Source organism: Salvelinus alpinus, chromosome 17 (assembly GCF_045679555.1).
Source record: "Salvelinus alpinus chromosome 17, SLU_Salpinus.1, whole genome shotgun sequence".
NCBI lineage: Eukaryota > Metazoa > Chordata > Actinopteri > Salmoniformes > Salmonidae > Salvelinus > Salvelinus alpinus.
Window position 1 is genome coordinate 22,159,868 of NC_092102.1, and position 27,843 is coordinate 22,187,710.

At 42.3% G+C, this 27,843-nt stretch overlaps 1 protein-coding gene and 1 long non-coding RNA gene across 17 annotated transcripts in view; both read left to right on the forward strand.

The window, feature by feature from the left end:
* The first annotated feature begins 14,639 nt into the window (after positions 1-14,639).
* On the forward strand, positions 14,640-16,790 carry LOC139543254 (uncharacterized). Its single transcript, XR_011668639.1, has 3 exons — positions 14,640-14,982; positions 15,527-15,568; positions 15,652-16,790. It is a non-coding gene; the product is annotated as an uncharacterized lncRNA (long non-coding RNA).
* Positions 16,791-19,591: 2,801 nt separating this feature from the next.
* Positions 19,592-27,843, forward strand: part of LOC139542512 (lamina-associated polypeptide 2, isoforms beta/delta/epsilon/gamma-like) — a 40,641-nt gene continuing 32,389 nt past the window's right edge. For 7 of the 16 annotated variants that reach the window (XM_071348011.1, XM_071348032.1, XM_071348025.1 and 4 more), the window contains exons 1-2: positions 20,425-20,493; positions 22,183-22,216. Coding sequence is in view for 4 of the 16 variants with exons in the window: in XM_071348029.1 (XP_071204130.1) it covers positions 20,289-20,296; positions 20,431-20,493; positions 22,183-22,216 (105 nt within the window). In the remaining 12 variants the exon portion in view is untranslated. Of the gene's footprint in view, positions 20,297-20,424; positions 20,494-22,062; positions 22,217-23,270; positions 23,371-27,843 lie in introns of those variants that run through there. The other 9 variants (XM_071348029.1, XM_071348034.1, XM_071348017.1 and 6 more) reach the window with 9 other exon arrangements.

Sequence of the window (27,843 nt, forward strand, 5' to 3'; positions counted from 1 at the left end):
CCCCTCCCCCATGAATAGGGCCTGTGAAAACAAACGCACATGCAGGATGCCTTTGGATGTGACTAGGACAAAGAACTGTGTGAAAAGCCAATGGAATGTCGACATCAGGCCGAACAGGACTACCCACGACCCAGATCGACCAATCGGAAGGCCAGACGACAAGATCAACCTACTTTGCTTGTTGCCTATATAATCTGTATGTACTGTTTAGAGGTCTCTCTTCCGACGATTCAATACGAGTCAGACAGAAGGAGCCGTGATGCACGATTTACTAAGATATTTTTACATATCAATAAAAGGCCTTATTATATAATAATCCACCTCGTCCTATGTCTCTACTTGATCTCCTGTCTCCAATAAACGTTTTACTAACAGTATACAATGGGAGATCCCCTACTAATGTCACACTTACATCTGATTAGCTTCCTATCTCAAGTTTACAAATTCCTCCAGCAGAACAAACAAGGTTGCTTAAGGAAATAGTAAGAACAAATTATTACTTCTTTCAATAAATTCTACTTTCATGTGCTCAGACTAGAACTGACACTGCACAACATGTTCCATTAGCATCAGAATTTTCTATTGAATTTATGCAGTGTGAAATTAGGACGGAAATATAGCAATCAGGGGAGAAGGGCCTTGGTCAGGAAGGACACCAAGAACCCGGTGGTCACTCTGAAAAACTCTAGAGTTCCTCTGTGGAGATGGGATAAACTTCCAGAAGGACAACCATCTCTGCAGCACTCCACCAATCAGGCCTTTGTGGTAGAGTGGCCAAACGGAAGTCACTCAGTAAAAGGCACATGACAGCCCGCTTGGAATTTGCCAAAAGGCGACTGAAGGACTATCAGACCATGAGAAAAAAGATTATCTGGTCTGATGAAACCAAGATTGAACACTTTGGCCTGAATGCCAAATCAAATCACATTTTATTTGTAACATGCGCCGAATACAACAGGTGCAGACCTTACCGTGAAACGCTTACTTATAAGCCCTTAACCAACAATGCAGTTCAAGAAAGAGTTAAGAAAATATTTACTAAATACACTAAAGTAAAAAATCTAATAAAAAGTAACACAAAATAACAATAACGAGGCTATATACAGCAGGTACCAAGTCAATATACGGGGTACAGGTTAGTCGAGGTCATTTGTACAGGTAGGGGTAAAGTGAATATGCATAGATAATAAACAGCGAGTAGCAGCAGTGTAAAAACGAAGGGGGGTGGGTGTCAATGTAAATAGTCCAGGTGGCCATTTGACTAATTGTTCAGCAGTCTTATGGCTTGGGGGTAGAAGCTGTTAAGGAGACTTTTGGACCTAGACGTTGCACTCCGGTACCGCTTGCCGTGCAGAAGCAGAGAGAACAGTCTACGACTTGGGTGACTGGAGTGTTTGACAATTTTTTGGGCCTCTGACACCGCCTAGTATAGAGGTCCTGGATGGCAGAAAGATTGGCCCCAGTGATGTACGGGGCCGTACGCACTACCCTCTGTAGCGCCTTGCGATCGGATGTCGAGCAGTTGCCATACTAGGCAGTGATGCAAACCGTCAGGATGCTCTCGATGGTGCAACTGTAAAACATTTTGAAGATCTGAGGACCCATGCCAAATCTTTTCAGTCTCCTGAGGGGGAGTATGTTTTGTCGTGCCCTCTTCACGACTGTTTTGATGTGCTTGGACCATGTTAGTTTGTTGGTGATGTGGACACCAAAGAACTTGAAGCTCTCAACCTGCTCCACTACAGCCCCATCGATTAGAAAGGGTCGTGCTCGGTCCTCCTTTTCCTATAATCTACAATCATCTCCTTTGTCTTGATCACGTTGAGGGATAGGTTGTTGTCCTTGCACCACACGGTCAGGTCTCTGACCTCCTATAGGCTGTCACATTGTTGTCGGTAATCAGGCCTACCACTGTTGTGTCATCAGTAAACTTAATGATGGTGTTGGAGTTGTGCCTGGCCGTGCAGTCATGAGTGAACAGGGAGTACAGGAGGGTCCTGAGCACGTACCACTGAGGGGCCCCCATGTTGAGAATCAGCGTGGCGGATGTGTTGTTGCCTACCCTTACCACCTGTTGGCGCCCGTCAGGAAGTCTAGGATCCAGTTGCAATGGGAGGTGTTTAGTCCCAGGGTCCTTAGCTTAGTGATGAGCTTTGAGGGCACTATGGTGTTGAATGCTGAGCTGTAGTCAATGAATAGTATTCTCACATAGGTGTTCCTTTTGTCCAGGTGGGAAAGGGCAGAGTGGAGTGCAATAGAGATGGCATCATCTATGGATCTGTTGGTGCGGTATGCAAGTTGGAGGGGGTCTAGGGTTTCTGGGATAATGGTGTTGATGTGAGCCATGTATTTCATGGCTACAGACGTGAGTGCTACGGGTCGGTAGTCATTTAGGCAGGTTACCTTAGTGCTCTTGTACACAGGGATTATGGTGGTCTGCTTGAAACATGTACTGTAGGTATTACAGACTCAGACAGGGAGAGGTTGAAAATGTCAGTGAAGACACTTGCCAGTTGGTCAACGCATGCTCGGAGTACACGTCCTGGTAATCCGTCTGGCCCAGCGGTCTACAGCTTATCATGAGGTACTCTACCTCAGGCAAGCAATACCTCAAGACTTCTTTAATATTAGACATCGCACACCAGCTGTTATTTTCAAATAGACGCACACCCCCACCCCTCATCTTACCAGACGTAGCTGTTCTGTTCTGCCGATGCACGAAAAACCCAGCCAGCTCTATATTATTCATGTCGTCGTTCAGCCACGACTGTGAAACGTTAGATATTACAGTTTTTAATGTCCCGTTGGTAGGATAATCTCGAACGGATATCATCCAGTTTGTTTTCCAATAATTGCACGTTGGCCAATAAAACGGATGGTAGAGGCGGGCTACCCACTCGCCAATGAATTCTCAAGGCATTTTGCCCATCCCAGCACTTGTTACCAGAACTGAGGTTGCACATCCTGCCAAGAAAGAAAGAGAAGCTGAATAACACACTCAGACAGATGATATGTTATCTCATCATACTCTATCATACCACTCTATTACTGGGTTTTACTGTGTTGTTTTTTGTGCTGGTGATTGATGCATGTACCTTGGTAGTCCAGAATGTCCTTAGTGTAGGTCAGCATACAGGGGAAGATGCTGCTGAGGAACAGGCCCAGTAGAGTTGTCCCAACAAACAGGAATATACTCCTGGTGTTTATACACTGCTCAAAAAAATAAAGGGAACACTTAAACAACACAATGTAACTCCAAGTCAATCACACTTCTGTGAAATCAAACTGTCCACTTAGGAAGCAACACTGATTGACAATAAATTTCACATGCTGTTGTGCAAATGCAATAGACAACAGGTGGAAATTATAGGCAATTAGCAAGACACCCCCAATAAAGGAGTGGTTCTGCAGGTGGTGACCACAGACCACTTCTCAGTTCCTATGCTTCCTGGCTGATGTTTTGGTCACTTTTGAATGCTGGCGGTGCTTTCACTCTAGTGGTAGCATGAGACGGAGTCTACAACCCACACAAGTGGCTCGGGTAGTGCAGCTCATCCAGGATGGCACATCAATGCGAGCTGTGGCAAGAAGGTTTGCTGTGTCTGTCAGCGTAGTCTCCAGAGCATGGAGGCGCTACCAGGAGACAGGCCAGTACATCATGAGACGTGGAGGAGGCCGTAGGAGGGCAACAACCCAGCAGCAAGACCGCTACCTCCGCCTTTGTGCAAGGAGGAGCACTGCCAGAGCCCTGCAAAATGACCTCCAGCAGGCCACAAATGTGCATGTGTCTGCTCAAACGGTCAGAAACAGACTCCATGAGGGTGGTATGAGGGCCCGACGTCCACAGGTGGGGGTTGTGCTTACAGCCCAACACCGTGCAGAACGTTTGGCATTTGCCAGAGAACACCAAGATTGGCAAATTCGCCACTGGCGCCCTGTGCTCTTCACAGATGAAAGCAGGTTCACACTGAGCACATGAGCACATGTGACAGACGTGACAGAGTCTGGAGACGCCATGGAGAACGTTCTGCTGCCTGCAACATCCTCCAGCATGACCGGTTTGGCGGTGGGTCAGTCATGGTGTGGGGTGGCATTTCTTTGGGGGGCCGCACAGCCCTCCATGTGCTCGCTAGAGGTAGCCTGACTGCCATTAGGTACCGAGATGAGATCCTCAGACCCCTTGTGAGACCATATGCTGGTGCGGTTGGCCCTGGGTTCCTCCTAATGCAAGACAATGCTAGACCTCATGTGGCTGGAGTGTGTCAGCAGTTCCTGCAAGAGGAAGGCATTGATGCTATGGACTGGCCCGCCCGTTCCCCAGACCTGAATCCAATTGAGCACATCTGGGACATCATGTCTCGCTCCATCCACCAACGCCACGTTGCACCACAGACTGTCCAGGAGTTGGCGGATGCTTTAGTCCAGGTCTGGGAGGAGATCCCTCAGGAGACCATCCGCCACCTCATCAGGAGCATGCCCAGGCGTTGTAGGGAGGTCATACAGGCACGTGGAGGCCACACACACTACTGAGCTTCATTTTGACTTGTTTTAAGGACATTACATCAAAGTTGGATCAGCCTGTAGTGTGGTTTTCCACTTTAATTTTGAGTGTGACTCCAAATCCAGACCTCCATGGGTTGATAAATTTGATTTCCATTGATAATTTTTGTGTGATTTTGTTGTCAGCACATTCAACTATGTAAAGAAAAAAGTATTTAATAAGAATATTTCATTCATTCAGATCTAGGATGTGTTATTTTAGTGTTCCCTTTATTTTTTTGAGCAGTGTTGGATGAGCTTTTTGGCCTTCCTGTGACATTTGGTGCTGTAGGTGTCCTGGAGGGCAGGTAGTTTGCCCCCGGTGATGCGTTGGGCAGACCACACCACCCTCTGGAGAGCTCTGCGGTTGCGGGCAGTACAGCCCGACAGGATGCTCTTAATTGTGCATCTGTAAAAGTTTGTGAGGGTTTTAGGGGCCAAGCCAAATTTCTTCAGCCTCCTGAACTGTGTTCGTGATAGTGAGGCCAGGGTGCTTAACCAAATATCTGAGAGGTTACGAGTAAATAATAATATTTTGTTTAATATAGACACACATTCTTATAATTCTGTTTGTGACAACTTTGACAGAACCAGTTCTACCAACCATGGAAAACCACTTCACCCTCCTTCAAATGACAATACAGTTGAAATTAACAACTGCCTTACAAATCTCTGCAAGGATGTTAGTTCGTTGAAGTTGTTAGTTGACAATTACCTAAAAAGTGACTTGTGTGTTGGTGTAACTATGAAAGAGGAAGTGTTGAGGCTGATGGTCGTTAATCAATGCCTCTTATCAAAACATACACAGTATTTCTCAGGGGTCATTACTCGACCAGCATCTCCGCTCCAATAGACTTGGCAAATCAGTTACACAATATGAATCCAGCAACTCGTTCGATTTTGACACAGTTTGTTCAGTTGCACACAAATAGAACTATTGAGCCTTTAACAAGTAAATTAAGTATATGTAGCAGAGGCTGATGGGAGGAGCAATAGGAGGACGGGCTCATTGTAATGGCTGGAATTGAAGGAACACAACGGAGTCAAACAAGGTTTCCATGTGTTTGTGTTTGACTCCGTTCCATTTATTCCATTCCAGCCATTACAATGAGCCCGTCCTCCTATAGCTCCTCCCACCAGCATCCTCTGATATGTAGCATATTGCAGCATGAATGTGTAGCGAATGTGTAGCATAAATTACATGAATGAGTCGTTATGTTAAACATCTATGTGGAGGATACTGGGTGCAGTATGGTACAGTTGAAGTCGGAAGTTTACATACACCTGAGACAAATATATTTAAACTCAGTTTTTCACAATTCCTGACATTTAATCCTAGTAAAAACTCCCTGTCTTAGGTCAGTTAGGATCACCACCTTATTTTAAGAATGTGAAATGTCAGAATAATAGTGGAGAGAATGATTTATTTCAGCTTTTATTTCTTTCATCACATTCCCAGTGGGTCAGAAGTTTTGTGGTGGCATTTTCCTGTATTACCAAAATAGGAGAGTTGCAAACCACACACCAGTCAGAGTTATACTTAAACTTCGTCTTTAATAATATGAGCTTTACAATAGCCCTTTGACTTTCAACAATTCACTATCTATAATGAATTTTGAGAGTGACTACAGAAAAATACAAAGATCTTTTATAGCCAAGATACACCCCTTTCAACTTACATGATGAACCACAGATCTTAGGAACTCTTCACAAAGGGACTTTTACTTGAGAAAGGAGTATCCCTTAGCCAGATAGCATTCGCTATAAATTATCGCTCAGTTTGGTCTCTAAAACGAGGTTCTAATCTCGTTCCTGGTACAAAAACATGACCTCATCCAAGGCATAACTCAATTGTCAACTCTAGACACCCCCATCTCAAGTAAACCCCCTCTTGACCACACTCCTGGACAAGCTCACTGAGAGGAGTGAGCCTCTAGGTCATACACTATCCCAGGATAAGTGTAAGATGAGAGAGGACATACAATGTTTTCAGACACTGCCATACACCTCCCCCCAATGGGAAAAGGAGGGACTGACTGGCGCACAGACATTGTGGAGACAAGTAATTGGTTCCCCATTAATCACGCCATCCCTTCACATGGTTTAAGAATAGGTAAAGACACATTCACATATGAGGACAATGTTCCATTCTGTCCTCTTCCCTTTCTGATATTCTGCATAGCACCAGGGACATGTGAAAGACAAGCCTGACCTCTCCTTTCTCTGGGCCCCAAGTGACTGAGCCCTAGCTGAGGGAAAAGTGCAATTGCCAACACTATAGTCCAAAAGGATACATTCTAATGACAAGTATCTCACATAAGCATATTATATAAATAAAACATCTTATTAATCTATGTAACCCAACTAATTCTGATTCATCCGCCACAGTTTACATACACTCAATTAGTATTTGGTAGCATTGCCTTTAAATTGTTTAACTTGGGTCAAACATTTTGGGTAGCCTTCCACAAGCTTCCCACAATAAGTTGGGTGAATTTTGGCCCATTCCTCCTGACAGAGCTGGTGTAACTGAGTCAGGTTTGTACTCATCCTTGCTCGCACATGCTTTTTCAGTTCTGCCCACACATTTTCTATAGGTTTGAGGTCAGGGCTTTGTGATGGCCACTCCAATACCTTGACTTTGTTGTCCTTAAGCCATTTTGCCACAACTTTGGAAGTATGCTTGGGGTCATTGTCCATTTGGAAGACCCATTTGCGACCAAGCTTTAACTTCCTGACTGATGTCTTGAGATGTTACTTCAATATATCTACATAATTTTCCTTCCTCATGATGCAATTTATTTTATGAAGTGCACCAGTCCCTCCTGCAGCAAACGAACACCATTCCCACAGTTGGGATGGTGTTCTTCGGCTTGCAAGCCTCCCTCTTTTGCCTCCAAACATAGCGATGGTCATTATGGCCAAACAGTTCTATTTTTGTTTCATCAGACCAGAGGACATTTCTCCAAAAAGTACGATCTATGTCCCCATGTGCAGTTGCAAACCGTAGTCTGGCTTTTTTTAATGGCGATTTTGGAGCAGTGGCTTCTTCCTAGCTGAGCGGCCTTTCAGGTTATGTCGATATAGGACTCGTTTTACTGTGGATATAGATACTTTTGTACCTGTTTCCTCCAGCATCTTCACAAAGTCCTTAGCTGTTGTTCTGGGATTGATTTGCACTTTTCGCACCAAAGTATGTTCATCTCTAGGAGACAGAACGCGTCTCCTTCCTGAGCGGTATAACGGCTGCGTAGTCCCATGGTGTTTATACTTGCGTACTATTCTTTGTATAGATGAACGTGGTACCTTCAGGCGTTTGGAAATTGCTCCCAATGATGAACCAGACTTGTGGAGGTCTACAATTTCTTTTCGGAGGTCTTGGCTGATTTCTTTTGATTTTCCCATGATGTCAAGCAAAGAGGCACTGCGTTTGAAGGTAGGCTTTGAAATACATCCACAGGTACACCCACAATTGACTCAAATGATGTCAATTAGCCTATCAGAAGCTTCTAAAGCCGTGCCATCATTTTCTGGAATTTTCCAAGCTGTTTAAAGGCACAGTCAACTTAGTGTATGTGAACTTCTGACCCACTGGAATTGTGATACAGTGAATTATAAGTGAAATAATCTGTCTGTAAGCAATTGTTGGAAGAATTACTTGTGTCATGCACAAAGTAGATGTCCTAACCGACTTGACAAAACTATAGTTTGTTAACAAGAAATTTGTGGAGTGGTTGAAAAATGACTCCAACCTAAGTGTATGTGGTCCCGTGGTCCCGTGTGGCTCAGTTGGTAGAGCATGGCGCTTGCAACGCCAGGGTTGTGGGTTCATTCCCCACGGGGGGACCAGGATGAATATGTATGAACTTTCCAATTTTTGTAAGTCGCTCTGGATAAGAGCGTCTGCTAAATGACTTAAATGTAAATGTATGTAAACTTCCGACTTCAACTGTAAATGGTTGGGTGTCGGTGACCTGTGGTTCCCCTCCAGGTCACAACAGGGTTGGATTTCCAGTTCAATGTGTAGGCAAAGAATGGGATTCAAGAAATGCTTGTGATGATTAGAATTACTACCATTTCTTGAATCCTATTCCTTGCCCCTGTGGTGACACGGAAATCCATAACTTGCCAGTAGCCTCAATAAATCAATTCAGGAATGAACTATAAGCCAGCAAACCAAGACACTCACCAAGAGAAGCCCTCTAAATCCCTTTCTCTTCCTGCAATGGGTGATGTTTTACCACAAATGTAACACAATATAAAACTAGTGGTGTTGTATGATGCACTTTCTCCTACCCTCCATCCCCAGTCAACCTCCTGGACTTTAGACTTGCAAACATGTTCATGTTGCATATGTAACTGAGAGCAGATATGTGACAATTTGTCAATAACTTGAGATAATAATTTTCCTTACCTTGACTCTCACAAGTACTTTTTCCTGGCCAGATCACAAACCCTGGTAGAGGAGGAGGGTCTGCCATTTAAATGACCAAGAGCATGTTGGAATCCTTTGAAGATATGCTCTAAACTTTATGCCTTTTATGCTCGCTTCGAGGCAAGCAACACTGAAGCATGCACGAGAGCACCAGCTGTTCTGGATGACTGTGTGATAATGCTCTTGGTAGCCGATGTGAGCAAGACCTTTAAACAGGTCAACATTCACAAAGCCACGGGGCCAGACGGATTACCAGGACGTGTACTCAAAGCATGCGTGGACCAACTGGCAAGTGTCTTCACTGACATTTTCAACCTGTCCCTGACCAAGTCTGTAATACTTACATGTTTCAAGCAGACCACCATAGTCCCTGTGCCCAAGAAAGCAAAGGTAACCTGCCTAAATGACTACCGCCCTGTAGCACTCATGTCATGGCTCACATCAACAGCATCCTCCCGGATACCCTAGACCCACTCAAATTCACATACCGCCCCAACAGATCCACAGATGACGCAATCTCAATCGCACTCCACACTGCCCTTTCCCACCTGGACAAAAGGAACACCTATGTGAGAATGCTGTTCATTGACTACAGCTCAGCGTTCAACACCATAGTGCCCACCAAACTCATCACTAAGCTAAGGACCCTGGGACTAAACATCTCCCTCTGCAACTGGATCCTAGACTTCCTGACGAGCCACCACCTGGTGGTAAAGGTAGGCAACAACACGTCTGCCACGCTGATCCTCAACACTGGGGCCCCTCAGGGGTGTGTACTTAGTCCCCTCCTGTACTCCCTGTTCACCCACGACTGCGTGGCCAAACACGACTCCAACACCATCATTAAGTTTGCTGACGACACAACAGCGTCACTGACAATGATAAGACAGCCTATAGGGAAGAGGTCAGAGAACTGGCAGTGTGATGCCAGGACAACAACCTCTCTCTCAATGTGAGAAAGACAAAGGAGCTGATCGTAGACTACAGGAAAAGGCGGCCCGAACAGGCCCCCATTAACATTGACGGGGCTGTAGTGGAGCGGTTGCATCACCGCCTGGTATGGCAAATGCTCAGCATCTGACCGTTAGGCGCTACAGAGGGTAGTGCGTAAGGCCCAGTACATCACTGGGGCCAAGCTTCCTGCCATCCAGGACCTATATAATAGGGGGTGTCAGAGGAAAGCCCATAAAATTGTCAAAGACTCCCGTCTCATAGACTGTTTTCTCTGCTACCGCATGGCAAGCGGTATCGGAGCGCCAAATCTCAGACCAAAAGTCTCCTTAACAGCTTCTACTCCCAAGCCATAAGACTGCTGAACAATTAATCAAATGGCCACCGGACTATTTACATTGACACTCCCCCCTCCATTTGTTTTGTACACTGCTGCTACTCGCTGTTTATTATTTATGCATAGTCACTTCACCCCTACCTACATGTACACTGCTGCTACTCGCTGTTTATTATTTATGCATAGTCACTTCACCCCTACCTACATGTACACTGCTGCTACTCGCTGTTTATTATTTATGCATAGTCACTTCACCCCTACCTACATGTACACTGCTGCTACTCGCTGTTTATTATTTATGCATAGTCACTTCACCCCTACCTACATGTACACTGCTGCTACTCGCTGTTTATTATTTATGCATAGTCACTTCACCCCTACCTACATGTACACTGCTGCTACTCGCTGTTAATTATTTATGCATAGTCACTTCACCCCTACCTACATGTACAAATTACTTTACTGACTTTATTGTCCCCATGGGGAAATTTTGTTGCAGTGTCATGTACACGTTTAAAGTGGCGTTTAAATGCAAAACAAATTGACAATACAACTTTCATAACAGTTACATACCAATAAAAAGAGACTGGCCTGCTGGCCTTACTGGGTCGATAGGAACATTAATCCGAGCTATTTAGGAGGGATATCACACCTGGCACAAATGATTGTCTAGTTCTGTTTTTCCTGCTGAGGGAAAAACCTGCGCCCTATACCTGCGCCCAGAGGGGAGTAGTTCAATGTCCGGGTACAGGGGGTAGCTTGGGTCTAAAATGATTTTGTGAGCCTTGTGGAGGGCCCTGACCTTAAAGATCTCATCCAGGCCTGTCTGTTTTATTCCAAGTACCTTGCATGCTGTGGTGATAATCCTTCTCAGCATATTTCTCTGGCTGACAGTGGCATTGCCAAACCAACAAACAATACAAAAAGTTAAAATACTCTCATTGAAAGATTTGTAAAACAGAGTCAGTATAGTACAATTAACATAAAAAGATCCCAGCTTTTTGAGAAAGTACAGTCTCTGTTGACTCTTTTTGTAGATCAGGTCTGTACATTTACTCCACTGAAGCTTATTGTCCAAGAGGACACCCAGATATTTGTATTCCTCTACAATCTCTATGTTCTGACATCTGATAGATGTTGCAGAGGTAGGTGTTGAACACTTCCTGAAGTCTATGCACATCTCTTTGGTCTTATTGGTATTGAGGACCAAGTGTGATTCGTCCCACCGTAATTTAGGACCGGGCCATGGTGTTCCTCGTCATCATGCAACAGGCTGATCAAGGCAGTGTCATCAGCGAACTTAACGAGGTGTCTGTCAGGATGGGAACTAGTTCAACTATTAGTGTACAAGATGTACAGGAGTGGGGACAAAACACATCACTGAGGAGAGCCTGTGTTGGTGGTGCGTATGTCCGACACGTGGGGATTACAACAACACATTTACAGGACTTTGAGAATAATATTAATTGAAAGAGAAGATGTGAGAGGCTACACCGACACAGGTTTCACAACCGCAAAATTATAGATAGCTTCACCAACCAGGAATAGCCAGTGAACTAGGCTATCAGTTAGCATCCAAATGTAGACAATGCCGGAACAGTATTGACCATGGGCTGGTAGATTAGACTTGCCGTCTTACAATTACTCAATGACTTACATCACGTTACACACACAACACCACTTTCATAGGATTTGAATAATGTATCAGGGAAAATTACTTGTATGTTGTTGTTGCCTCAGTGGGATTCCGTTAGAATGGGATGAGTGGTTGAAGGATGGTTGTCCCAGTATCTTTTGTCAGTGGAGCTGAGGACAGCGGGCAAGAGTAGTTCACAGCCGAAGGAGCGATACCCACTTCTTCTCTCTCTCTATCCTTAGTAAAGTCTATTAGTTGCTTCCGTGCAATGAATCCTTCCTTTGATTTCAGATAGATAGATTGCGAACTCAGTTGGTCTTGAAGGCAATAAAAGTTGGAAAAGTTGATCGGTGTTCGGTTGCCAAGCAGATGGGATCACTCAGTTCAACTTGGTGTGGCCGCACCGCAAAGAAACTTGATCTAACATCTGGCCGGACAGGGCATCACGGAACCCTGTTGGTTCTAAGAATTCACCACATTTAGGTTCAGTGAGATAAATCTGAGATTTCACCGTAAGTGCTTACAGAATGTTCCTTCTGTACAAAACCTGTATAACAGTCCCGACGATGTAATATGAGCCTGTAGGTGCCAAACATAATTTTGGTAAAATCCATACATTTGATGTTACAGCAAAATACCATTATACCCATTTTAATGACATAGAAAAGTAGAAGGAAAATATCACTGTATGATTCAAGTTTATATCAACATGTCATGAGTCCTACAGTTTGATACATTGTCTGGAAAACATGTGTAATGTCCTTTGCGCTATTGGTGACATTTTCTCTTTGTTATAAAGAGCAGGGGGAAAAAGTTCCTGACTTCTCTCCTCTTGGGATACACATCCCCAGTACTCAAAAACCTGGCTGGTCGTTTACTCAATACCACATGCAGATCACAAGATGGTCTGCTGACTTGCCGAAGGTGTCTGTTTTCTGTTTGCTGATCCCCCTCAGGGTCATCTCAGAGTCGTAAAAGGCGAAAGGAAGAGCAGTTTGTTTGTTCTCGTGATGGCTTGTAAAGGGTGACGCCATCACTAACAGAACTGTAAGTCTTGGCCTGGAATGTGGACTCACCCACAACCAAGGGTGCATGGTTACTTCCTGGGCTCTCGTTACAACATGATGCAACTTCATGGTCGCACCAAAAGAAGCTAAGCACCCTGTCATCTTGTGTCATTGCCTGACCTAAACTATGAATGGAGAGACACAAGTGACTGCAACCTATGACAGATAGGACATTTAGCTTTCAAATATCATTTAGACACAGTTTGGCACCTACAAGCAAATCATTGACACTTGAAATAGATCCAATGTTCATGAATCTCCCATGAACTACAAAGGACATCCTTTCAGTTATGTCATTCAGGGGGAAACTCTATCTTAAAATCTTTAAAAGAGAGTGAATCCCTTAAGATAGCAAATATTATACTACAAGACCTACAGCAGATAGAGACAGAGTAGTTACCATACTGTAGACTGGGCATCAAATAACAAAAGGCTAGTTAGGTCTATTACTGCAAATTTTCAACTTTAATTTCTGAAGCTTGTTAAACAATGTTGTTTTGTTAGACTTCATTGCGGCTTTTGACATTATCGATCATAGTCTACTGCTAGAAAAAACGTGTTATGGCTTTACACCCCCTGTTATATTGTGGATAGTGAGTTACCTGTCTAACATAACACAGAGGGTGTTCTTTAATGAAAACCTCTCCAACATAATCTAGGTAGAATCAGGAATTCCCCAGGGCAGCTGTCTAGGCCCCTTACTTTTTTCAATCTTTACAAACGACATGCCACTGGCTTTGACTAAATCCAGTGTGTCTATGTATGCAGATGACTCAACACTATACATATCAGCTAACATTTAACAAAGAGCTGCAGCTCGTTTCAGAATGGGTGGCAAGGAATAAGTGAGTCCTAAATATTGTATATGTATAAGCATTGTATATGGGACAAATCATTCACTAAATCTCAACTAAATATTGTATTAAATAATGTGGAAATTGAGCAAGTTGAGGTGACTAAACTGCTTGGAGTAACCCTGAATTGTAAACTATCATCGTGAAAACATATTGATACAACAGCAGCTAAGATGGGGAGAAGTCTGTCCATAATAAAGCACTTCTCTACCTTCTTAACAGCACTATCAACAAGGCAGATCCTACAGGCCCTAGTTTTGTCGCACCTGGACTATTGTTCAGTCGTGTGGTCTGGTGCCAAAAAAATAGCAATTGGCTCAGTAAAGGGAAGCACGGCTGGCCATTGGATGTACACAGAGAGCTAACATTAATAATATTTATATTTTTTGGAAGCATGCATGTCAATCTCTCCTGGCTCAAAATGGAGGAGAAATTGACTTCATCACTACTTGTATTTGTGAGAGGTGTTGATATATTGAATGCACCGAGCTGTCTGTTTGAACTACTGGCACACAGCTCGGACACCCATGCATACCCCACAAGACATGCCACCAGGGGTCTCTTCACAGCCCCCAAGTCCAGAACAGACTATGGGAGGCACACAATACTACAAAGAGCCATGACTACATGGAAATATATTCCACATCAAGTAACTGATGCAAGCAGTAACATTTGATTTAAAAAACAGATAAAAATAGACCTTATGGACCAGCGGGGACTGTGAAGCAACACAAACATAGGCACAGACACATGCATACACACATACACGTACACATGGATTTTGTGTTGTAGATATGTGGTAGTGGAGTAGGGGCCTGAGGGCACACACTTACTGTGTTGTGAAATCTGTTGTGAATGTATTGTAATAATTTTGCTGGACCCCAGGAACAGTTGCCTGCTGCCTGGCAGCACCTACTGAGGATCCATAATACATACAAATACAATCATGTTTTTAAAAGAGCGGATTCAAATTAAATTTTTTAAAGGAACTTACACCACACCTGTACATACTGGAGTGTGTTCTTCAGTTTTGGACTCTGTATAGCCTTCCTGGGACCCACCATATTGTACTTGCAATGTCAAACCCAGTCTACACTGAGTCTACACTCCCAGCAGTTCTGCCTGATCATTGGCAGCTCTATCGGAGGGGTCTTCAAGAAAACGTGAGTGACTATTCAAACAGTTCTCTGATCCCTGTGTGAAGCATTTTATGGAGATCCAGCCCAGTGAATACATCTTAGATTATACTAGAAGAGCCTATTTCTGCTCACACAGTAGTCATCTTGACAAGGATTTGAGCACAACTGTGCTAGTTGAATTCTCACAAAAAAATATGGCTGTTATTTGAGATTGAAGCTCAGGGAATGCATCAGAAAATTTGGGAATTACCTCTGTAGCCTATTGTATTCCCTAGTCAGCATACTTTGCATAATTCAATCATAGTGTTGGCTAATCGTGTTCAATGTTTGATCCATTCAAACCTTTAGTATGTGTGTGTGTGTATGTTATCTCTAGTAAGATAATACCGACCCCCCTCGCACAAAGGTTGTTTGTTCAGTGCTCTAGCTGCCCTGTTTTTGTCCTTGCTACTTATCTCTGTAATATTTGCCATCATCCCCCTTCTGCCATAATATGCTGCTGTTGGATATTGCCATGGCTGTGTCCGGTCTGGCTATGTGCATCATTGACACCAATGCCAATATCCAGGTTGTCGCCATCTATCAGACGGACTCAGCTGTCTTTCGCCAGGTAAGAGAGGTAACTATGCCCAGTTCAGTTGAGTATTTTGAGTAAATGTTTTCCCCGTACATCACAATTTCTTGTTTTTGCAGGCCCTACACTTCTTCATTGGGTTTGGGGCGCTGGTGAGCCCTCTGATTGTGGATCCCTTCCTGTCCAGGACAGGCTGCAGGATGGGGAACATGACAGAGAATGTGATAGAGATCACGGACCACTTTAGGCACATACTGAATGGTCCTGTTCATGACCGATTGCCTTGTTCTGTTAAAACTATGCAGCCTGCTCCATATTAGTGTATGTATAAAGCAATGGATTAATCTGTGGACTTCCACGTTCTATTCCCAGGGTGCATATGCAGGCTTTGTGTACACATACGCAGTGTCTCCGGTCCCCCATGTCTCTACCAAAGAAGACCGCGGGATACCTGGCTAGTACAAGCATTTTGCTACACCTGCAATAACATCTGCTAAACATGTGTATGTGACCAATAACATTAGATTTGATTTAGTATCTCATGGGCAGCCATCACTGCAGGATGTCTGGTGTCCATCCCTCTCACTGTGCGCTTCCAGCCCATTTGACTGCTCATGATCAATCTGGTAATGCAAATGATATATAGAACACTTTATTGATCACCAAGGGAAATGTATTAACATTAATTGAGGGATGTAATTAGAACTTCATTATATTTTCATTACAATACATTTTAATAATGGAACACGAGTCACTTTAATAATGTTTAAATAATGTTTACATACTGCTTTACTAATCTCATATGTACAGTATATACTGTATTCTATTCTACTGTATTTTAGTCAATGCCACTTTGACATTGCTCAACCTAATATTTATATATTTCTTAATTCCATAGTTTTACTTTTAGATGTGTGTATTGTTGTGAATTGTTTTTTGATACTACTGCACTGTTGGAGCTATAAACACAAGCATTTTGCTACACCCGCAATAACATCTGCTAAATATGTGACCAATACATTTGATTTGACAATTTTTGCTACATACTTTATACTTTACATACTCTATTATTAAGAAAAGTATATATTTTTTAATTAAAGGGAAACCTCGGGATTTGTCTCTACTTCCCTGTGACATACAAATTGGATACCCTTTTTATGTCTCTGCATCCAGTATGAAGGAAGCTAGAGGTAGTTTCGCAAACCAATGCTAACTAGCATTGGCACAATTACTGGAAGTCTATGGTATCTAGTAGCATGCTAGCAGTTACCATAGACTTCCAGTCATAAGGCTAGTTAGCTACCTCCTTCAAACTGCACGCAGAGACATAAAATTGTATTTACAAGTTAATCGGACTCTGGGGAATAAAGGGCATCATTGCCAAAATCCTCAAGTATCACTTTAAGTGTTAATATTTGTATTTATTATATCCCAGAGTTACCATTCACTACATCATCAAAATAGCACGTCTAATAAAGTGTCACTTGCCCACTAAGGCTCTGATTATAGTAGAGTTGTGGGGTTGAGATTGCTGACTTTCAACACTTGATGGTACACATATGTTGTGTTCCCTCAACATGAAATTACATTTACTGCTCAGTGATTGTATCCAATCAAATGAAATGCCAATTATGTCAATATCAACATCAAGATGGCCCTTCTTAATTCAATTGGGGACCGAATGTAGAAATGAAATAATATTATGACACAGCACGATTTATTTAGACATAGTAGATTTTCTGTAAATAGATTTGGCTAAAAGAAAATATGCTGATTAATCCTGCAAATCAGATGTCTCTAATACTGAACGTTTATCAGATTAACACTTTTACACTCTAAATAGCAGACAAAGTCTCTGTCACGTATCTTGATCCATACATTATTGATCAGATTAAATGAAAAACTGTACTGGCAGACAGTTTTTCATTTTCTCTCAGGATTAATGCCCATGAGTCAACCTCTAATTTATTTTCTCTCCGTCACCTCTCTTTTGTCTCGGTCTGTCGCATTGGCACACACCCCCCTCCTTGAAGCCTGCTGACATTTGGTATGCTGGCCACATCAACGTCAAAGTTACTGTAGCCGGCATAAACTACAGATAAGTGTCTCAGGCCTCCTCTCCCTCCCCTCTCCTGAATAATGATATATAATGATGAGTGAGAATGTTACAGACGCACAAATATCATACCCCCAAGACATGCTAACTTCTCTCCATTACAATAACTGAGGAGGTTAGCATTTTTGGGGGAGTATGATATTTGTGCATCTGTAACTTTTTCACTCATCATTATTCACGATTCATTCAGGACTAATCGGTAATCATGGTAGCATCCACATTAATGTAGAAGTGTTAAGAAATATATTATTCTTATTTACAATAAAAGTGACTCCAAAATGACAAAACACATGATTTACCATTAATTTCTATTGGGCATAAAATAATCTGAAACGCAATCAAAACAAACAGCAAATGTATCCAACAAGTGTGTAGAGTCACAAGCTTAATGTAATCATTGCATGCTAGGAATATGGGACCAAATACTACACTTTTGACTACTTTAAAATACATAAGTACATTTGTCCCAATACTTTTGGTCCCCTACAATGGGGGGACTATTTACAAAAAGTGCTGTAATTTCTAAAAGGTTAACCTGATATGGATGGAAATACCCTCAAATTAAAGATGACAGTCTGCACATTAACCTCATAGTCATTGTATAATTTCAAATCCAAAGTGCTGGAGTACAGAGCCAAAACAACAACAAAAATGTGTCACTGTCCCAAAACTTTTGGAGCTCACTGCATCATCATACCAAGATCCTCTTTAAGACATACTGTTTGTTGATTTTTTTGAAGAGCCATAATATTACAATTGTTCTTGACAAAGCTCACTTTTATATCAAAGGTATTTTTCAATAGTTCATATCTAAAACTCTAGTTTTAGTGGGATTCCATTTTGAAAGGGCTACAAAATCTAAAGCTCTCCTCCTTACACTGATAAAACAAAATGGTGGAAGAGAAAAAAGTAAGGGTGACACATAAAAGAGGATTAGTTTATGTGGAAGGGGAGATTTTCCAAAATGGATGTAAAACTAGACTAGATTGATGTGTCAAGTATTTACGCATATCATGCACAAAAGGCCCAAGCGTTTTAACAATGTCCATGCATGAACATATACATCTGTAATGTGCAGTAGCAGTGGAGATTCAATCCAAACAGCAGAAAACTCCATTAGCTGGCTGCATTTGTTGCCAGACACAGGGATAATAGGGGTGGTGCTGATTAGGATAAAACTAGCATTGTTGTTTACCTGGAAACTGTATATGTGGTCACACAACAGAAAAACAAACCAACATATGAGGCATCACACACTACAGTCTAGGAAGTGTTTTTTACAGACATCTGGACAGAGATAAGTATATTGTGATTTATTCTCCTCTATTACAACATTTCTCTCCCTCTCTACCTCCACCCTTCCCTCTCCTCCCCTGCACTCAGCCATAGTGAGTAGAGCAGTGAAGCGCGTCTCAGTGAGACCTGGTGAACAGTAATGAACTGAGCCTGTGCATCTATTTGAGGGAAAGCGAGAAGGAGAGAGAGAGTAGAGTGGGGGCCTGGATGGTGGCGGCGGGGAGAATGAGTGAGGGCTTTTCTAGAAGCACTGATGCAGTACAAGCTGTGCAGGATGCAGGCAGACAGGGAGTAGAGGGGGGATGCAGAGCGAGGGGAAGTAGTTTCATTACTCCCCTCTAACCATTCTCCAACCTACTCTATTTTACTTGTTTTTTTCTCATCATAATATCCACAGCGATGAACAAGTTGTCATGACATCATGTCCTAAACCTTTTTACTCATTAAATCTTTAACAATTCACTTTTATTCTCCCTCTGGTTTCTTCCACTTTATTTCTCTCCTCTTGTTCTTACTTATAGATTAGCTAATTTTCTATCCCCCTTCCCTTTACCCAGTTTTTTAAAAGCAGAGGGGAATGTGTTAACAGGGGAAGTGGATGGAGGGAGGAGGAGAAAGGAGAGATAGAGAGAGAATGTGGCTAAGAGCGGGGCACAGCGCCTGTTGTCTTCATCCCTGCACCGCAAGCGGCATTCTCCCTCTGCCAGTGATGAGGACTCTTAAAGAGGACAAAGAAGGAAGAAAGAAGGCCTGAACAAAGAATAGTGAAAAAGCTATCTGAGGAATGAGGATACCAGGATTTTTCTGCATTGATTTGAGTCCCACTGCTTCTCTCAGACATGTTTCATTTGCCTGCTCTTTTCTTCCATGTCAATCCACTACTTTTCTGTGCTGGGAGAAGATATCAAAGTTAATGTCAATGTCGGCAGTTACAATGTAACAGATGAAACAAAATGTTCAAAATAAAACTTCCAACCCAGAGGTTGATAAACAATGAATCTTTGGGAAGATTCAGCAGCCATCCGCCACCTGCAAAGATCAACTGGAGTGCCAGGGTTGAAAGGAAGGGGACTCACACAATAGATGCCCCCCTACAACCCTCTCTTTTATCCTCACCATCCAACACACATGGGCACACTGCCAACTCGGAATCTTAAGAACTCTCATTCAAAGAACCCCCCTTAAGAAGGGGATTTGTTCAAAGCCAGGACCCATTCTCTCTCCCAGTCCTTGTATTTGTCCCCTTTCATATCCCCATGAGACGAGCGATTTTTGCTTGATTATTCTCCGACACTGCAACTGGGATTTCTAAAATTGCCACTCCAGCAGCGTTTTGTCAGATTTATGAATTTGTAAGTATTGTCAGCAATTGATCCTGCAAAGCTCTCCCTCTTTCAGTTTTCATTCTGCTTTACTTCCTCTACCACTTTCTCCTCCAGCTCACACATTAACTCCTCCCCCCACTACCCATTGTCTCTCTATACAGTATCAGTGAAGGGATGCCATTCTCGCTCCAGCGTGGACACAGCCAGAGGAGGAGGAAATGGAGGTAAGTGAGAGATTTATTACATAGAATAAATCTGTCCATCAGTAAACTGTAGGCTATGCCATTATTTTGTATTTTAACTGTACGTATAAACTAATTCTACATTCATTGGTAATTGTTTTCTGAATGAAATGCAGTTTCAAACAAGAGGATCTTACAGTTATTCTGCTGCTTACAAAATGCAGTGTTTGCCTGTGATAGTGACTGTGTAGGCTGACAGTAGTAGGTGCATGTGTATTGAATGAATAGTGGGTTGTAATGTGACTGGCTGGACATTTGGGTGCTGTCCTTTATTCCTGTGTAATGGGGGAAACAAGTAAATACCTCTGTGAGATGGTTTCGGTTTAAATCACAGAGTTTAAAACGCAACTGCAAATGGTGGAATGTATCATATCCTGAATTGTAATAGTGAAGGGCCCCATTAAATGCAACCCAGAACCTCTGCACTTAGAAAAAGTGACATTCTATGTTCTATTTTGTTTAGTCCATTACTCTATAGACAGATACACACCTGGTATGTGATTACAAGCACACAGACATACACATCTGGTGTGTGAGACAGTGTGACAATTACTCCAATTGGCTCCCAGTAGAGATTAAACGTTGTAGGATGTTTGGGATTAGTGCTAATCCTCCTCCCTGAGATTCACCTTATCTTCTGGCCAGTGTCTGACACACACAGCAAAACAGAGCAGAGGCCTTGCTAATTTATGCCAGGACATGCATCAGTAGGCTCCCTGGAGTTAAGGGATCTGGAGGACGGAGGGGGCCAGAGGGGCCTGTCAACTCAGGGTTTGAATTGGGTGTCTGGGGAAAGCAGACATTAGGGGTGTGAGAGCTCACTGACTTCCAATAAAGTGAGCAGGGAATATTCTCACCAATAATAGCCATCTAATGTCTGCGGGCCAAATTAAATGTTCACCCAGGCTGGCTGGGAGACTATTAGAACAGAATGATAATGAGATGGGACAATGAGACAATGGCAGGCAAGATGGTAAGCTACTTGGCCAGAAGAACATTGTTATAGAATGTTAGGTGCTGTAGGGCCTTCATATCTAAATAATTAAATAATTAAAATCAAGCTCTGAATGTACTGTAGCCTTAGCTCTGTTGCATATTGGCCTGTACTCTGTACACTTCCTGTCTTAAGAGGGCCTGGCTGTTTTGCAACTATAATACAGCCATATACAACCCCCATATGGTTAAAGAACAAAACCGCTTGGCAGTCTATAATCGTCATACCTTTTTTGTGTTTTGTCTGAATAACTTGAGACTGGCTAACACATAAGCCCTGCTCTGCAGTGGACAGTCACAGCCCTACAGGAAGCTTTGAGTTCAGAGAAGAAGAAAAAAAACTGTTTGCCTCAATGGGTCTTTTGTTATTTGAGTTGGAGACACAGCAAGCACCAGAAACCCTGAACACTGACTGACAAATACCTGGCCTCCCTGTGCCTCAAATGCCACTCGATACAATGTCAACAAATAATGCCTCTGTCCTCCTCAGTTGCCCATTTTCTTCTCTGAGCTAGACTAGATCATCTAGGATTTTTATGTTTTGTACTTTTTCCTCAGCAGAGATGGCCAGCTTGATTAACCCCCCAAAAAGTGTACGGGGGAAAGTTTGACTGGTACAGACCAATAGAAACATGGGGAGAAGGGGAGAGTTAACAGTGATTTACGTATGCGTTTCAGTCAGAAGAGCTGCACAGAAGACATCGCACTAATGGTAAGTATAGTTGGCCCCATTGTTAAATAATGTGTTCGGATGTCTATCTCTATGTATTTTGGGTGTGCGGTATAGGGAATTGGTTTGTAAATGGAGAAAAATCCTTTCTATTGCATTGTTTTTTTTATTATTTTGGGTGCAAATATTTTCTCGTTGAATGGCGATATTGTTGTATTGGACCTATCCTGGAAGACCCAGTTAGGCTACCAGCTTTGATTGAACAAGGCCAAGAGTCTCTGAAAATAGCATACAGTGCCTTACATACAGTGCACATTTTGTTTTGTTACAAGGTGGGATTAAAAAGGATTTCATTGTAATTTTTTTATCAATAATATACACAAAATACTCTGTAATGTCAGTGGAAGACAAATTATAACATTTGCAAAAGATATATAAAAAAATTGTAATATATCTTGATTATATAAGTATTCAACCCCCTGAGTCAATACAAACTAAAATCACCTATGGCAGCGATTACAGCTGTGCGTCTTTCTGGGTAAGTATCAAAGAGCTTTGCACACCTGGAGTGTACAATATTTGCACATTCTTTTTTAAATTCTTCAAGCTCTGTCAAGTTGGTTGTTGATCATTGCTAAACAGCCATTTCCAATTCTTGCCATCTAAGTAGGCGACTCAGGAACATTCAATGTCATCTTGGTAAGCAACTCCTGTGTATATTTGGTCTTGTATTTTAGGTTATTGTCCTGCTGAAAGGTGAATTAGCTCTATTGCGTTTATTTTTATCCCAAAAATCTCCCTAGACTTTGCTGATGACAAGCATACCCATAACATGATGCAGCATGATGCATGCTCAAAAATATGAAGAGTGATACTCAGTGATATGTTGTATTGGATTTGCCCCAAACATAATGCTTTGTATTCAGAACATAAAGTTAATTTATTTGCCGCATTTTTTGCAGTTTGACTTTAGTGTCTTATTGTAAACAGGATGCATGTTTTGGAATATTTTTATTCTGTACAGGCTTCCTACTTTTCACTCTGTCATTTAGGTTAGTTTTGTGGAGTAACTACAATGTTGTTGATCCATCCTCAGTTTTCTCCTATCACAGCCATTAAACTCCGCAACTGTTTTAAAGTCACCATTGGCCTCATGGTGAATCCCTGAGCGGGTTCCTTCCTCTATAGCAACTGAGGTAAGAAGGACACCTGTATCTTTGTAGTGACTGGGTGTATCGATACACTATCCAAGTGTACTTAATAACCACCATGCTCAAAGGGATATTGAATGTCTGCTTTTTTACTTTATTTACCCGTCTACCAATAGGTGTTCTTAATTGCGAGGCATTGGAAAACCTCCCCTGGTCTTTGTGGTTGAATCTGGGTTTGAAATTCACTGCTCGACTGGGGGACCTTACAGATAATTGTATGTGTGGAGTACATGAGGTAGTAATTAAAAATCATGTTAAACACTATTATTGCACACAGAGTGAGTCCATTCAACTTATTATTTGACTTATTAAGACCATTTTTACTCATGAACTTATTTAGGCTTGCCATAGCAAAGGGGTTGAATACTTATTGACTCATGACATTTCAGCTTTTCATTTTTTTATTAATTTGTAAAATTGTCTGAAAACATGGGATATTGTGTGTAGGCCAATGACACAAAATCTCAATTTAATCCATGTTAAATTCAGTCTGTAACAACAAAATGCAGAAAAAGTCAAGGGGTGTGAATACTTTCTGAAGGCACTGTAACTTAAATGGGCAGAATTATGTTCATGCAACTAAAGCTTATCGTCCTGTTCCCAATCCCAAATACTGCCTCTATCTGTTTGCACAAAGATTTTGTTAATTGCCCAAATCTGCTTAGTTCTCTGTGTCTCAGTCATGAATGAATCAATGCTGAGGTCATTTTCTAATCCTTTGTCAGTGGTTCCAAAAGTCAGGAAGAGGCCTGCCACTGAACAGAAAGGACTGTTTACGTAAACCTTCTTGTATTCACTGCTTCCCTTTAAACCACAAACCCCCTTTTGATTAACGTTGTACCTTTTCCCTTCAGACATTGACTGAAAGCAGTGTTTTTTTTTCATCAAAGATGTAATTACCCTTGGGAATTAAATGTTTTGGAGATAGGAGGATATTTTAGACTAAAGCATTGAACAGGGATCACTCCGTCAAAAACACAATTCTCATTTGTTCACTGAGGGATCAGTTGAAAAAGAAAAGCATAATAAGACACTATCATTTAATTCCTCCGAGGCCCCAGTTGAATACTACCAGTTCAGTTCCTTTGGTTAATTATTCATGGGGATGTGAGTTTTAAATCCTGAGCACTGCCTCCCTGCAACCTGCCCTGATTATTCCTCTTTTTTAGCTTCTGATATCAAAATCATAAGTGCCACACGGCATTGAACATATTGCTGCATATCATTTGGGAAGCTAATAAACAAAATAAGCACATTGGGACTATTTAGTAGTTTGATGTTTTCTATGATCCTTTAGCCACGCCTGTGTTCTATGGCTTTCTATTCCTATGTGATTTCTCTCTGGTATGTCATGTAGGGTTTAAAGCCATTGGGTACAGAGTGGAAATGCAACAAGAGAGAGATTAAAGTAGATGTGACGTGTCAAAATTTGATTGATGACCCTATGTGAACTCTATGTGAACTCTATGTGAACCCTATGTAGTGATGACGTGTGCATGTCTTCTGGTCAGGCAAGCCTGGTTAGGTGGGGGCTATGGGGTGAGTAAGGGTCCATTTGACAGGCCGTTAATGATTGATGACCCAAGCCTGATTTATGACCCTATGTAATGATTTATGACCCTATGTCATGTAGAAGGGTGCATGCCCAGGGGGGTTGGTGGGGTTGAGTAAGTGACCATGTGTCAGGTCAACCTGTTACTGTTTCTCACGGTTTGGGTTGGTTAAGGCCCCTTATAAAGCCGCTGAACAATTCCTGTTTAAGAGTGCACAAGATCTTAAGAATAACCATGGAATTTGGGATCGGTACCAAAGAAGTGATGACGGTAACAACTGAAGCAGGCCCTCGGGTTGCCCATAGAGCAAGGGCAAAGTATCAACCAGCAATATATGATGCGCCAAAAAAACGTTTTTTAAATGTGTATAGAACCCAAATACCGCCAGCAAATGCTCTGACAGATCAAGTGTTGATGTCTAATGGCCAGCAGTGGGGGTATCGGTTTGATTACCTGGCCTGTAGAGTGACCCTCTATACGGTAGATGAAGGAGAAGAATATACAGACCAGACTGTAGGCTTGGAATATGGTGTTGAAGACTGGTCGGTTTTTCGCAAGGTTGTGTGTCCTGAACTGAGCCTTATCACCAAGGGGTATAGTGTGTTCACGGGCCACGAGACCCGTTGGGAAGGTACCCCAGACTCCTCAGGACAAATATTTCACAGGGTGAAAATACAAAGACAGAATGGCCGACCGTGCGGCAGCGTGGAGTTCTATATCGGCACCGAGGCAATCCGAAACCACAACCTTAGGGGTGGTGGCCTGACTGGGGATACCCGACTGCGTCTGCTTATTCCTTTTAAGAGTTGGGATGTACTGGAATTGAAAATGTTGCAACCGTTGGATGCTCTCTTTGTACAGAGCCAACAGCGTCAGAGCCTTGTTCATTTAAAGAAGTGCATAATATATACGAATCGTAAAGATTACGATGCAAAAGAGCCTCAAGAAGATACAGCGTCAGAAGAAAACTAAGTAAGCGGATGCTTTAACCCCGCCCCCCCAGATACCCAATGGCCTTGTTCTACAATAAAAAGAAAAAAGCAGCCAGTTCTTCATTTCAGCATACACCATGGATCTCCAGACCATCTACGAGGAAGCCACTACGTCATGGGGGCCCGACACTAAAGACTCTATGCCACGAAGCCCTACACTCTACGCACCCCTGGCAAGACCCGTGACACCCCCGACATTTACCCAGCCTGAGGATGTGTTTGATGGGGTGGCCAGTACTATTTTTGTGGATACAATCAAGGCCTCTGTAGCTACACTTTTAAACGTGGTGATTGGCGAATATATACGAGAAAAATGCATCGGCTGTGAGATCAATCATCCCAGCCAGCGTCGTCATCCTTGCCTCTACGACCCTCCTAGATACTACTTTTTCAATCATTTTGAGGAGCTGGTGAAAAGACTGTGGTCCTGCCGTTTTATACCAGCGCTGGTCATCGCCCTGGAGTCTATGGGTATTGTGCCGTCTATCCCTAGAGTTTACGGGGTAACCGAAGCCTTCCTACATGAACTGAAGGAGGCCATCTTCATCCATGAGAAACTCAAAGAAATCCGACACACCCTGGTGGACGACAACAAATACAGGGAAGCTGTGGTGGCTGATGTGATGCTTTTCTGGCTCAATAAATCCCAAGAGACCGAGTGACATTTTGTTTATTTAGAGCTATGGGTAACTATGTGTCTACGATGTTTGAGCGAATAAATACCTTTTTTCTTTTGAGAGACCTTACAAATGTTATGCATCAAATTATTGAAAATAAAGTGAACAAGGGATCGTTCTACACGACACACAATACCTGGGCTAATGTAGAGCGTTTGTTAAAAATGGAGCAAATCATGAAACATGTCCGACATACGGGCGAGAGTTTACAATGGTCACATATGGTATCAAGGCTTGTTGAGGATTCTGAAGAACTAGAAATAACTTTGGCTAAGATTTTACATTATTTGTTTGAACCACCCTTTAATGTGAATGTGTATCATATTTGTTGTTTATATACTTATATATCAGACGTGTGTGTTTTAAAAATTCAGCGAAACAAACCTGTAAATCTAAACAATATATACAGGGTGTTGCATGCTGTGATTGTTGAGAAAACGGGGACTTGTATCTTGCAACAAATCCTGAATTGTCTGTATACGTAATAATTGTTGCATTCTTAAAATAAAAATTCACAAACTGAAATGTTGTCGTTATATGAAAGTGGCTCATTACAGTTATTGTACCTCAGAGAGGCAAGAAGGATGGCTGAGCAGCTGTTGAAAAACATATATTATAATCCCTCTAACCCCGGGTCTTATGGGGGTAAAGAGCGTTTACAGAGAGCTATAGTCGAAGAAACAGGTAGTCTGTTAAGCGATGCTAAAGTGAATGAATGGTTATCAGAGCAAGATGCCTACACTCTACATAAACCTGTAAGAAAACATTTTCCAAGAAATAGAGTTTTTTCTACGCATCCATTATCACAATTTCAGGCGGATCTATGTGACATGCAGTCCCTTGCCGATAAAAATGATGGAAATCGCTACATGCTAACGGTTATAGATATTTTCTCTAAATTAGCCTATGTAAGGGTGTTAAAAAATAAGAGCGGGGCAGAGGTGACCAGGGCCTTTGAATCGATCTTGAAGGCAGGAGGCGCACCCAAGAAAGTGCAGACGGATGGCGGAAAAGAATTTTTTAATAAAACATTTCAGAAGCTAATGAATAAGTATAATATAGTACATTTTGCTACAGGCTCTGATTTGAAAGCTTCGGTTGTGGAACGCTTTAATAGGACTTTGAAAGAGCGGATGTGGCGATATTTTACAGCTCACAACACCAACCGATATACAGACATAGTTCAGGATTTAGTAAACGGGTACAACCACAGCTACCATAAGACTATACGTATGA